The 13210-nt window shown below is 42.0% G+C and overlaps 1 protein-coding gene across 2 annotated transcripts in view; it reads right to left on the reverse strand.

Moving 5' to 3' along the window:
* Window positions 1-2956: 2956 nt before the first annotated feature.
* Window positions 2957-13210, reverse strand: part of TBC1D8B (TBC1 domain family member 8B) — a 32199-nt gene continuing 21945 nt past the window's right edge. The window contains exons 14-21 of one of the 2 annotated variants that reach the window (XM_053955672.1): window positions 11470-11568; window positions 10365-10433; window positions 9927-10167; window positions 9185-9250; window positions 8988-9071; window positions 8088-8144; window positions 7663-7760; window positions 2957-7332 (exon numbers count right to left, since the gene is read on the reverse strand). In XM_053955672.1, the coding sequence (XP_053811647.1) occupies window positions 6922-7332; window positions 7663-7760; window positions 8088-8144; window positions 8988-9071; window positions 9185-9250; window positions 9927-10167; window positions 10365-10433; window positions 11470-11568 (1125 nt within the window). In that variant the 3' untranslated portion in view covers window positions 2957-6921. Of the gene's footprint in view, window positions 7333-7662; window positions 7761-8087; window positions 8145-8987; window positions 9072-9184; window positions 9251-9926; window positions 10168-10364; window positions 10434-11469; window positions 11569-13210 lie in introns of those variants that run through there. The other variant, XR_008433416.1, reaches the window with a different exon arrangement.

Here is a 13210-nt window from a genome sequence, read left to right on the forward strand (position 1 = left end):
GTTTTTTTTTTCTTGTTGTTTCCTTCTTTTCCTTCTGCAAGCCTCTTTCTGGGCCCTTGCAGCACTGCAGCAGCTGGTGCTCCTGATGTTACTGGTGGGGCAGCTTATGAAACAACCAGCTGCCAGTAGCCCTGTGTTTCAAGAAAAGGGCACAGCAGGGCTCCTCCAGCTCTGGTGCACCAGGGGCTGCTCCCAGCAGTTCCTCCTGGGGAAGGGGATGGGGTTTGCTGTGCCACATTGCCTGGGGGAGTGGCAGTGGGCGGATAGGCTGCTGGAGCTGGGGTCAGCCAGGAGCTCTCAGGGACTGGTGCAAGGCCCTAGGGTTCTTTGGCGTTTTGGCCAGGGCAGAGGTGGATTTGTGAACAAAAGCTGTGCCAAGCCCTGGCTATTCATGGGTCCCCTCCCTTGGGCAAAAGCAGCTGCATGGGGCAGCTTTGACTGTGACATTGAATGCACAGCTCCCAGGGCTACCAGACATGATGGATAGATGGATCATGGGTTGCAGAGCTGGCCACATGCAGCATTCTGGGGAATGTAGATGGCCACAGAATGGAGGCAATGAGAATGCTTGACAGCCTGGGGTCCACTGTCGGGGCTCATGCCTTGTCAGCACAGTCCCTGACTGGGCAGCCAAGCAGCTGCTCTTGGACACAGTCTGAGCCAGCCCCTCCATTTCAAACCAGGACAAGAAATCGTGGCTACAGCAGAGCCATGGGCCAGGGCCACCTCCCTGGCCCAGATTTGGAATATCTGCCTTTGTGGGGCAATCTGGAGCTGAAATAATAACACCTGGGGCTTTCCTGCTCTGCAGGTTTGTTCTGCAGGAAGGGCCAGCACAGAGCCTTCAGGATAGGAAAATTCTGTTTTTAAAGCACTGTTAGTTTTAGGGTCTCCCTCTCTCCATTCTAAGGCAGCCGGGTTGCTCATGAGGATGCGGTAGGAGGGGGTTGTATTTTTGGGAGTTGTTTGTGGGTTTTTTCCCCACCACAGCCTTGGCATATAACATTAAAGGGGAGGCAAACATACATCTGTGTTAGGGCTCCGGCAATGCACAGTTTGTGGCTCAGGGTGGCTGGCTGGAGGGAAAGACTCTGATTTCCCTGGCTTCTCCATTAAACCTGCATCACCCCAACACATCCCCATGGCTGGTCTGCAGTGTCACACCACCACACAGCCCAGCCATGGCTGGTGGCAATCAAACAGATCTCAGAGGTGGTGGTGGTTGGGGTCAGGGGCTTGAGGGGTCAGGGCTTGGTAAGGAGGTAGCTGGAGCAGAGCAGTTTTCTGGCATTGCTGTGGCTTTGACAGTGAGTCCAAACAAAAAATCGGGTTGGGAAGGGGTTCTGGGGGAGGTGGGGGGCAGTGGGTGCACCCAATAGGGCCGTGCCCTGAGCACAGCCCTGCTGATGGCAGCCCTGGGCTGCAGGGACAGAGGGCTGAGGGCACAGCCCCTGCTCACAGCTCCCAGTGAGGAGCACAGGAGCTTGGTGAGGATGTTTACATGTTAGACCAGCCTTGCTAAAAGCAGAGACCTAAAAACGCACTTTATCATGTGCCCCCTTATTCTCAGAGCCCCCCAGCCACTGGCCTCGCTGCTGGTGGGTGGGGGCTGCACATTCCCAGGCACTGCCTCACGGGTAGGGCCGTGTTTTCTCAACATGTTCCAAAGGACAAAATCCCACTGACCCTTTCTGGGGCTTGCTTGGTCTTTGCTCAGTCTGCCTCCAGCCAAGGGCAAGGCTGAGTCAGGGCCAGGGGGGTTTTGCCATATATTGTCACTCTTAAAAAAAATGGATGGATAAAAAATCTCTTTATTCAGGTTGATTTGTATTTGTTTACCTCGGTGTTAGCTATGACCTGTGCTTTTATGACTCATTTGGAATTGAGGGTTGCTGGTGGGTTTGGTTCACGCCCCCAGCCTCCTACAAGAAAACATAAGTGTGACTTGTTGGTGACGAGCAGAGGGCAGGGATGTGACTGATGGCAGCAGGGTTGGCCTCCAGTGTCGGTGTTGACCTATCAGTCATAAATGTTCTGAGGTTTTCTAGTACACAAGAACCTATATACCATAGCTATATATAGATATATGTATTTCTCATATACATTTTTATGTATGCAGATGTATATCTATATATAAATATATATAGGCCACACAATTCCAGACCTCTGAAAACACAGGCAGCTTTAAATAATAAAGTCTTGCACTTTTAGCGTATTTGTACATATAAGCTAAAGCCTGGTGGGTATAATCAGGCTGATTTGACAAACACAATGAGAAGTTACTGTATATAATGTATATAGTCCATACAAGAAAAAAAAAGAAAATAAGAAAAACTCTAGAATTGAGTATAAATCTTGGTTTATTTTATATGATGTTGAATATAAATACATTTATAAATGTTACTATTCTTAAAAGTATTTTGTAATGGGAAAAAGTAAGTGTCTTATGAAGATGAACAGTAAAGATTTTATTCTTGTTTTGAATCTATGTCCCTGCACAGCTCCATTGAATGGGAGCCCATGCATTTTGACAAGCTTTAAACAGATTGTACATAGTATTTAAAAAAAATTAAGAAGAAATAAAATAATACTTGTAGGACCTGTTAAACACTATGTGCTCTTGTTTTTCCCTGGGTGGTGTGGGTCTGTTAGGGATCAGGATCTGATCTCTGCTCTCCAGGACAGACAAGAGCAGCAGCCATTGTGTCCACGTGCATGGACAGCTGAAGGGATGGGGCTCAGGACAAGGACTGGGATTTCCAAGGCCAGTGCCAGAGGCAAAAGCAGCAACACAGAAAGAACCAGGCATCAGGGTCTGCACACTGTGTTTGAATTTGGATGGACAAAGTAAGTGCCAGTCTCAGCATCTCAGCACTGAAGCCAGCTCAGGTTACAAAATCCAGGTCTCCATTTTTGCTGCTCTTCTGGGAGGGGCTTTGGCTTGCTCCTTGTTTTGCAAAGCACTGACTAAATGTGGCTTTAACATGACCAACACTCTTGAAAGAACTTCTGCAGCAGGCCATCACAGGAAATAATAGTGCCTCAAACACAGTGTTTTTTTTTTTTTAAGGGAAACAATATTTTATTTAACACCCCATTTGTCTTACAGTACCTCTGCATACAACACATTGTATAAAAGCCAATCTGTCAACACAAACATGTGCTGCCGTCTTGGTAAAGTGACAAAGCTATAGCAAAAAAGACAAAATAGCCTATTTTTCTGGAAACAAACCAGAGTATTTCCTTCTGTTTTAGTCCAGATAACAACAGCAATCAAAATCAAGAACCTTGTATGGTACAATTGGATGAGAAACTTCTGATAAAATCAACACACAGCTATTTCTTAGTCACTATAGTAGCAAACTCTTCTAAAATTACATTATTATTTAGCCATTAGAGTGATGAACAAGTGGCTTGGTTTAGAAATGGATGGAAACAGAAAGTGATTTTTCTGTATCACATGGCAGCAGCCACTTCCATATCTTGGAAAATGCTACTGGTTTAATTATCATCAGTTGTCTCCCATGGTGGAAAGAGCTGGTATTTTTATTATTTCAGCTATTCCCTCCCCTCACATGCCCAAGCCCTGAGCTGGGCACACAGAAGCCAAGCAGCCAGTTCCTTGTGGGGGTCAGGTCACCCAGAGCACAGGGAGCAGCATCAGGCTCCAGAGCAGCACATTCCATATGGCAAGACCAGGAACATCACAGCTCTGCTGGCTGTCCCCAGGCTACTGATTACCTCTGACAAAAGGCATCTTAGCACACAGCAACAACAGCCCAGCCACAAGGAGGGACTGTGCAGTGTCCCCCACGGGCACTGCCAGCGTTGCAGGGTAACCATGACACAGCTGCCAGGTCACACTGCAGCAGGCACTGCAATTGTCAAGCTGGACAAACAGCATCAGTAGTGGTAGCAATCTACAGCTGTCTGCTTTGTACTGAATGGTGCACCTTCATTCATTTCCTAAGACTGAACATGAAAATAAAGGCAGAAAACTTCATGGAAACTCACAGAAAAAAAGTAACACCAGGTGAGTGAAATGACACAATAGAATTCACTTAACCAAGCTGCTTCCTGTTCACGTGCACAGCCAGCACCCTCAGGTGATGTGCTGGGAGTCTGGGGCCATCTCTGTATCACCAACTTCACCTGGCCAAGAAGCAGCACAGCACAGAGATCTCTGTCCCTGACTGTGCAGGGCCTTGAAGTCAAGGCATCACTCTCCAGGAGTGAAGGAAGGGAAGGAGCTGCTGTTGCTCTAGCTCTGCCAGTCCCAGCTAAACCTGCATCTATTTGTTAGCCAGCCTGTCTGGAATAGGGATGGAAGGAGCTGGAATAGGAAAGGGAAGGAAAGAAGCTAGACACTAACTCCAGAGTTCCTCTGTCACAAGCAAAGCTCAACTTGTGGTACACTGAGGTACTAGCTCAGCAAACATACCTCTGGGTTCACTCCTTGGAAATCACTGGCACTTGCTACATCTACCTCTCCCCAAACAATCAGCCCATGATCCAGAGGTTCCAAAAGGAAGAACAAGGCAGCTGGGCCATTGCCTGAGTGCTGCCAGCCTACTGGAAGCGACCTCACTCCACCCTCCATCCTGCTGAGACTGGATGCCTGTTCACTGTGACTAGTCTTCCTGGATCAGCCTGCAGGTGTATTACAGGAACAATTTAAAGACACCACCCCTTTTGGGAAAAAATATCAATAAATCGAACAAAAAATCCATGCAGTTAATAAAAGTCAGTGTTCGCCCTTACATCGTCGCCTTAAATCTATTTTGATAGATATGCTCTTCAAACAGGGATCTGACATCTGACAAGAGCTACTACCCAGCTGGCAAAGGCTCTGCAGTCTCTTGGGTGGGCACTAATAGAAAATGGTATTGTACAAACTGAGCACCTTTTTACAACCAGGTAACAACAGAAGGTTGTTGTACTTTGCAAGTTCCTTCACCTTATTCTGCACTTAGATCTTCACATCTAGGCTCTCAATCAAAACAGTCCTTGAGTTTTAAGACTTTCATATCTCTGTTACTTTGATTAGCAAATAGTTCACAGCTTTGACTACTTGTTGACATGAAGAGTATCTCTCATAAACCTACAAAAGCTTTTGGTATGGGCAGCTGTATCTGTTCTCATGAGGCTCCATTAATTTCATCATGGCTATTAGCAGAATTACTCACTGATCAAACCTTATCTGGGTACATCCTGGACTAGAAAAACATTATCATCTGCTTTGTATTTCTAAACAACTTTGTGAAAACATTTTTAAAAAGTAATACAGCGTGGCCCTATCCTTATCCACATAAATGGATAAATTAGTTTTTATATTTTATACATAAAAATACAAATGAGCAGCATATTGTTTCAACTGCAATTACTTTGTGAAGGCTTCTGAAAAAAGCTCCCTCATTCATTTATCATATAGCTTTTGGACTTCTTTAGTAAAACTTTATTTTACATTAATACCTGAGAGTATTGAGGAAAGTGTAAGACATAATTCATAAATTTAACACCAACTGCAATTATGGCATTTCACAAAGTGCCTGTATCACATCAGAAATTTGTTTTATTCTTCATTCACACTAGTATTGCACAAAAAGCCTCTGAAAGATGCCATCACCATTCGGTTTCTTTAAAAAAACATGCACAGTATAAAAATAATGCTGCTCTGCAGAGAAAGATTGTCATACAGGCTTTGGAAACAGATGTTTTAAACTAGTTTAGCAAGACTCCCCACTTACTTTGCTGTTGTTGTTAAAATACAAGCTCTTTCTCTCCTTCTCTAAATTCCTTCTAGCACTAGCTACCAAAGATGCAAGGTCAACATTTCTCAGCTTTTACACGGGCAGAGCTTTCCTCCATAGGATCTCTACTATATCATATTTTATACATTAAACATTTCAAGTCAGATTCAAGGGGATTTTCTTGTTGCCTTGAATCCTGACAGATGGAAAATATTACAGCAGCAACAATCCAGAGTGCTATAGAAAAGCAACAGTAATTATTGGGTTGAGATACGGACTCAGGGTAGGCAAAGAAGCAACTGCAACCTGTCCCTAAGCAGCTCAATAGTCAACACTCAGCTACAGATGGCCTGTGCTTGGGCTTTCCAAACACCAGCAAAACTCCACATTTCATCAATATGCTCCTAGGAAGCCAACAATGTCTCCTTTTGCCAGATAAACTACAACCACCCTGTGGTCAGACAGATTTAGCCACTGCTTTCCCCTGATTTTAAACAACGATTATTAGTTTCTGCATCCTTGTGCAGCCTGGATGACCAAATAAGCTTCCATCCTTTTCACCTTTTCTTGGTAGGAGGATTGGTATGAAAATGGGAAAGAGAGGCTGGAATCTACTAGAGTCCAGACCCATGGGTAACATCAAAGCAGAGGAATTGTGAGCAACTTCCTTTTCCAATCTCATGGTCCTACCACAGCCTCTGTTCTTAGTCTTCACGCTGCTTTGGCCCCAGTCCACAAGCAATCTGGAATGACTAATTAATGTGGAAGACAACCTCCAAGCTGTTGATACTCCTTTAAAGTGAAAATGGGAAAAAGTCATTCCTTTTATCACAGTACTAGAAAAGAACCTGGAGAACACCTACTCCAACAGTGATTCAGACAGGTTTGCAACAGGTACACATCCAGTATCTCCAAGCAATGCTGCATGTTTTAATAACATGGAAAAGGCAGTTCATTATTCAGTCCCTGTTTTGGATTGAAAGTTATGAACAATGCAAGAAAGTGACTGTGCTTCAAATTATTTTTATTTACATTACATACCAGTAATCTGATACTTGAAGCAATTCTTCAAACTTCTTTTCCTATGTCAACACCAGACTTGATTTCCATAGTTACAACCTTCATTTGTAAGCACTTTATGTGATTCATTCAGAGTCAAATGTAAAGAAAATTACACTCTGGTTCTTGCTTTAAGTTGTAAATTTTTAGCACTCTCTATTTTAGCTTTTATGTCATGTGGTTTTTCAAAAAATCTCACAAAGGCTGGTTCATTTAATAAGGATGCCAGAATCTGCTCAAAGGCAAAAGACCATTCATGGTTCCCTTCTAAACTCTGTGCTCTACTGCCTTCAGTCTGCTCAGAGCTGTTTTCCTCTTGCCTCTCTCTGGGCACTTCAGCAGCCATTTCTGTAACAGCAACTGGACTTTTGACAGGTGACATGGGACTCTGCAGTCTTCTGCCAACTTCTTCCATTTTCAGCAGGAGGCTGGTCACCACCGCGATAGCCCGATACAAGAGCTCCTCCTCAGGATCCCCATGGAACAGATTGTAGAGAGTCTTTGAGAACTGGATGAACTGAGACTACAGAGAGATACAGAGGAAACTGCTCAGAGAAGAGCAACACAACTGTTCTGTTTCACCACCTGTCCTATTCTCAGTGCAGTGCCTGCTGCTGCCTGGCACCTGGTGCAGCTGCTCTAATGACAGCATGGACTAGCCCTGAGAAACCTATGTGTGTCTCAAAGGCACTCTCTTGATACATTACAGCAGTTTTAAAAAGCCACAGTCTAATGACTGATGTGAAGATTTGAAATTAAATGGATTCTACAAATCCTTCAGAAATATTGTAATAGGACTTAAAGGATAAACTTTCATGACAAAATAGACTTATGTAAGACTTAGACAGTTTACCTGATTCATTCTTGGCAAACCCTTGACATTTTCTTCTTTTTTAAGAAGTTCATCTTGCCATTGCTTCAGATATGCCTGAATATCAACCTTCCCCTTCCCTTTTAGAAGGGGGAGAAGTGGAAGGAAAAAAAAAAAAAAGTGAACAAACAAGAACTGAGACCTTCCCATGAGGGATAATAAGCAAAAGCAAAAGAACTAGCATATTCTATGTCATTCCTTCTCAACAGAGTGGTGGGGCCAAGGACTTACACAGGACAAGAGGTTACTTTTGACCTTTTGCTGCCATGGCTACACTTACATAAGAGGACAGAATGTTAGCAGCACACTAAGGTTGATGCTACTTAATATACTCTGTCACCACACACTTTCCAGCTCTAGTCCCCCAAAAGACACAGTTACCAAAAATGCCACCAGGATTCTTTTACCTTTTTCCGGGCTGCTCTTCAAAGAATCACTTTCAAGATTATCCCCAACAGATGAAACTACAATTTAGGGACAAAAAAAAAAAAAAAAAAAAAGTTACTTAGCTCAGAAAAGAGAACCAATGTTACATTTCCCTTATCATAAATTCCTTCCTTAAGGCACAAGACCCTCAATGTTCTCATCACAGATTAGGTCAAGAAGAAACCACATGGTAAAATCTGCATATTTTCTATAAAAATAGAAGCCATTGTGAGGCAGAAGATCACCAGTGAAACTGCTATCAGTTAAATAATCTTTATAATGTTCACAGTTCACAACTTGAAGAGCAGCAGGAACAGTACCTATATATTGTCTACTTTGGGCAGATTTTTAAAACCAAAAAGGGATCTATCTTCCCATAAAAATCCCATAGGTTTCAAGAGTATTTGAAACAGATTATTTTATCAACTCCATAAATTTACTAAACCTTTTCAGCTCACTTGATCTAAAATGAAAGCAAAGAATTTCAAAATTCTTACGCGCCTCAAAGTAAGTATGGATTTGGTATTTTAATTTTTGAGGCAGAAAATACCATTCCTTTATGCCCAGGATGCAAAAATGAAACAGTTATCACTTCAACTCTGCAACAGGCTGCCCACAATGCCAACCAAATGCACTCCCCTATTTCCATGTAAACACCCATGGGCCTTTGAATTCAACCATCAGATGAGCTATCCACAAATTCTGCACAAGTTTATTAAATTGTAACTATCTACAGAAGCTCTTCACAAGGGGTTCTGTTAACCAGGGATATGATTTACTGGATTTACTAGTTTTCAGAAGAAAGCTCCCCATTTTTCACAGGACAATTAATAGATTCCTTCTAGTATTCTGCAGGCAAACCCTCACACTCTGGAGCTTACCACTGAGTTGGCTGAAGTGAATCAGTTCTTCTTTTGAAAGATCATCCCCTTTGGAAGGGCTTAGAGAGTCTACTTCAGTAAAAGCTGCAATAAATGATTAAATAAAGTGGGTTCATGGTGCCAGGCATTACCAAAGCAGTGATAACGATGACAAATCCAAAGACAGCTCTTCCCAAATGCTACTGTTTCTCACTTACCTGGAGGGATGTGCAACTTAAAAAGAAACTTCAGTTTGTCAGTGAAGCTTCCATTATACATCGTATCTGTTAGGGGAAAGGACAAAGGACAGTCTATTCAACTGGACCAAACTTTAAAACACCCTCTTAACTTAAATACAACCCAGGGAGCTGGGACACATGCCCAACCTTACAGGGAGTATAATTAGATATGAAGCTTAAAGAAAGCACTATCACCTGTGGCTGAGCCTGGGGTTAGCCTAATGAAAGAGGCTAATGAAAGAACACTAATAATGTCTATGACTTACTAAAATAAAACCACAGCACCAAAAGAAATAGTGCACTAATGTCTCAGCATTTCCCTTAAATTTTTGTTTCCTGAACATACCACTTTGAAAACAAGGTGAAAGGAACAGAGCAGTGAGCCAAAAAAACTTTCAGTTTCCCAGAGGAATAAGGCATTGGTCATCCTGCACAATCTGTGTAAAAGATGACTTAGTATGAAGATTTATCATAAACCAAACAGGCTGGGCAATGAGATCAGACCATTCTTCATTTGTGGATATTTTGATGGCCAAGCCATATTTAAATTTAATCTCCAAGAGGAAATTATTCTGTCTTTAATTAAAAAAATCACACTATTTGACCCTGTGTTAAGAGACTAAATCTCCTTAGCTTTTTGTATAGAGTATGGAAGGTGATACACCCCAGGACTACTCCCAGGAGCCTTGTGAATGTGCTCATGTATGTTTTGTTGCCATACCAAGAACACAGGCAAATTGTTTGAAGTTTATAAGGCAGTTGGAACTCTCATCCATCAGTCGGAATGTCCACAGAGCCAGAGAGTCTCTGTTTGCACAGTGTGACCAGGGGCTCAGGAGATGGCAGAGAACCCTGAACTGTTGGCAATCAATCCGGTACTGCTCAAGGTAGGGCAGGCTGGCATCATGATGTTGCAGGACAGGACTATTTACACTCCAGTAACAGGAAAGAAAATGCTCCTTCTGCAAAGCAAAGATAAAACATTAGGTTTCAGGAAACAAGAAGTCTCTCTGGGGGAAAGATGTGAGCAGTTAACTATATAATCAGTAGTACAGTTGGCATGTAAAACATATATTGAGTCCAACCTTTATTTACTAAAACCATTTCAAAGGCTACTGTTAAGATAGTTGTTTGGTAAGTGAAGAAAATGGCACATTACCTTGAATAATTCATAAAGCTCTTCAAGATCACTAGGACTGAATTTTACTTCTTGAGACACAACACGTAGCTGAAACAAAGTCAAGAAAAAATTAATTAATGTGTCTTTCCTCTTTGGAATAACATTATGGGAGACTTTACATTAAGAGACACTGTTTGCATGTTCCAGGTTTTGGCATGTTACAATTAGAACTACGGCTAGTCACGTTACTAACATACATGGAGCCTACACTATGAAACCCAGGAGATAAAACTCAATTATTTTTAACAACAAAACATATAGATTTCTTTAAATGGGCAAATACATGTTCAGCTCTCAACAGTGAAGCTGAATCCTAATTTTTTTTAATGAAAAAAAATTGTTCACAGTTTTTAAAAACAAAGTTTGCTGTAAGACCAGCTTCCAACTTCACAATATATATGTTTTGTAAAATTAAATACAACAATACCATCTTGGCATAACCACCAGCATTTAGTTTCTGTTGCTACAAGCCACATTTACTAGAAGCACTAGGTAGTGGACAGACTAGTATTATCATCAGGTATTGGAAATGAGCCACTGAAGAAAACAGGCAAACAAAGGAAGCTCCTCACAACCTCCACCTTCATTGAGCAGTCTGAATTGAAAGGATGAGATAGGTAGATGGAGAGCTGCCACATTACCAGATATTCACACACAACACAGTCAAAAAGCAACCCCTGTTGAATGCACTACAATAACCTCTTCAGTGCTGCTTCCCAGAGTAAAAATGCAGGTGTGTAATTGTTTTGCTGTATGGTGCTCTATGCCTCTAAGAGAACAGTATTAACATCAGCAGATAGAAATATAGGTCAGCCTGTTCCAATCCACACAAAGTGTGAGAGATGTGCCAGCCTTTTGAAGTGGTTGGCAATGGTGCAACTTGTAACGAGACCAGAAGGTCATGCTGTGATTTACAGCCTGAAAACATCACAGGCCAAGCCTCAGTTAACAGACACCCTGCAGACATGAGGGGGTTCAGTATAAAATTGTACATTTGGCCTGGAAACTGCAGCTCTTCTCAGAACCTTCCAAAAGGGAACGAATTTTATCAGGGAGAAGGCTGAAACTCTTCCAAGTCACTCACCACATTCTGCTTGGTCGTAGTTTCCAAGGTCTGGATCACATACAGCCTGTTCCTGCAGCGCAAGCTCTCAACATCCTCATAGCGAATATCACCATATCTCTAAGGAGAAAAGCACCACTCCATGCAATCAACTGTTGGGACACACATCTAAACAAGCACCTCTGTCTCTCTTGTGTCTAAACACAATATAGACGTGCACACAAAGGAAGATCACAGAAACTCAGAGGAAAAAAAAAATCATGGAACAAATTATTAAACAATTGAAATCTAAGCAGAAACTAGTTGATCAAAACAGGACAGCATTCTTTATCAAGACCATATCAAATCAATTAAATTTCCTTTTATGAGAAAATTCAGTAGATTCAACTTCTCTTCCGTAAGTTTTTTTGGCACTTTTCAGATAGCACAGGCTATCAGGAAGACATGGCCTACCGATGACCACCATGCACCATGGGCAAAACTGCTTCTAATAACAAGCTTTGAGAACAAATGAGTGATAAACAACCAAATTAGGCAGGATTTCCAGAAGCTTTTCCCCCTGCAGTGTGTTTGTCCCCTTATCAGCAGTGCCCTTTAAACAAGATACGAAAAATTGCAACACAGACAAAAGAGTCTCAGCACATTAACTTTGATGAAAGGTTAAAGGAACTGGTTGTATTAAATCTAGAAAAAGAACAGATCTAGCAACTCCCTTTTAGGAGAGCAATCTGTTAAAACTCATTCTTCTCACTTAGAGTCATGATGAGGCTGGACTCAACCAAGAAGCCTGATCTAGCTGTCCCTGCTCACTGCAGGGGGCTGGATTAGATGGTCTTTAAAGGCCCCTGTCAACCCAAACTATTCTGTAATTGATTCTATGATCAGACTTGAAAGGGTAAATGATGAACAACCACCTAATAGCAACAAGGAATTACAGAGAAAACCACAGCCAGCTCTCCTCAATAGTGCTTTAAGAACATCCGAGAGAAATTACACTCGATACTTTCCCACATGGACAGACAAACCCTATGATGGACTACAGTTTTTGCAGATTTTCTTTTGTGGAACTGTTTTGACAACACTAGACTTTTTAAAGGATGATCTGGGTGGATGCTGGACAGGAAGCTGAACCGGATAAGCTGTTGAGTTGTCTTCCAGAACTGCATTTCTATGTTCCTGTGGAGACCGTTACCAGCATCCCTCTGGTTTGAAACAAAGTGGAAGCAGAGAGAAACTGCATCTCTAAATTATAACTCATTTTGGTTATGACTCATAACTGGTTATTCAGGCTCATAACTGGTCTGGCTTCTGAGCACTAGTATTGGGCAATGGCCTTAGTGAGAATATACATATAATATATCATTAAAATCTGAATGAATGTGATTTTATACAGTCTTCCATTCTCTAAGTAAACATGACTTCTTCATGCCTGATTAGACTGCCAAAGAATCTGCATTTGTACATGAGTTCAAGGAATTAAACTGAACTACATTTTAAAATTCACTTAAACTCATTTCTCTCGTGAACATCTGTATAAACAGTATCAGAGAGTATCTCTGTTCACTTCTTCATAATTTGTAACCTATTTGCATAATGAAAACTCTCCATTGCAGCAGTCTTCCCATTTCAAAATTTGTTTTAGTTTATTTCCACAGCGATATGAAAATAAAACCCTTCACCAGACCACAACTATGTTGAAATTAACTGTCTGGTCAAAATGGAAAGCAGGAAATTGACTCTTACTTTGTATGAGCAGCTCTCA

The sequence above is a fragment of the Vidua chalybeata genome, chromosome 14 (genome assembly GCF_026979565.1).
Source record: "Vidua chalybeata isolate OUT-0048 chromosome 14, bVidCha1 merged haplotype, whole genome shotgun sequence".
In the NCBI taxonomy this organism is placed as follows: Eukaryota; Metazoa; Chordata; class Aves; order Passeriformes; family Viduidae; genus Vidua; species Vidua chalybeata.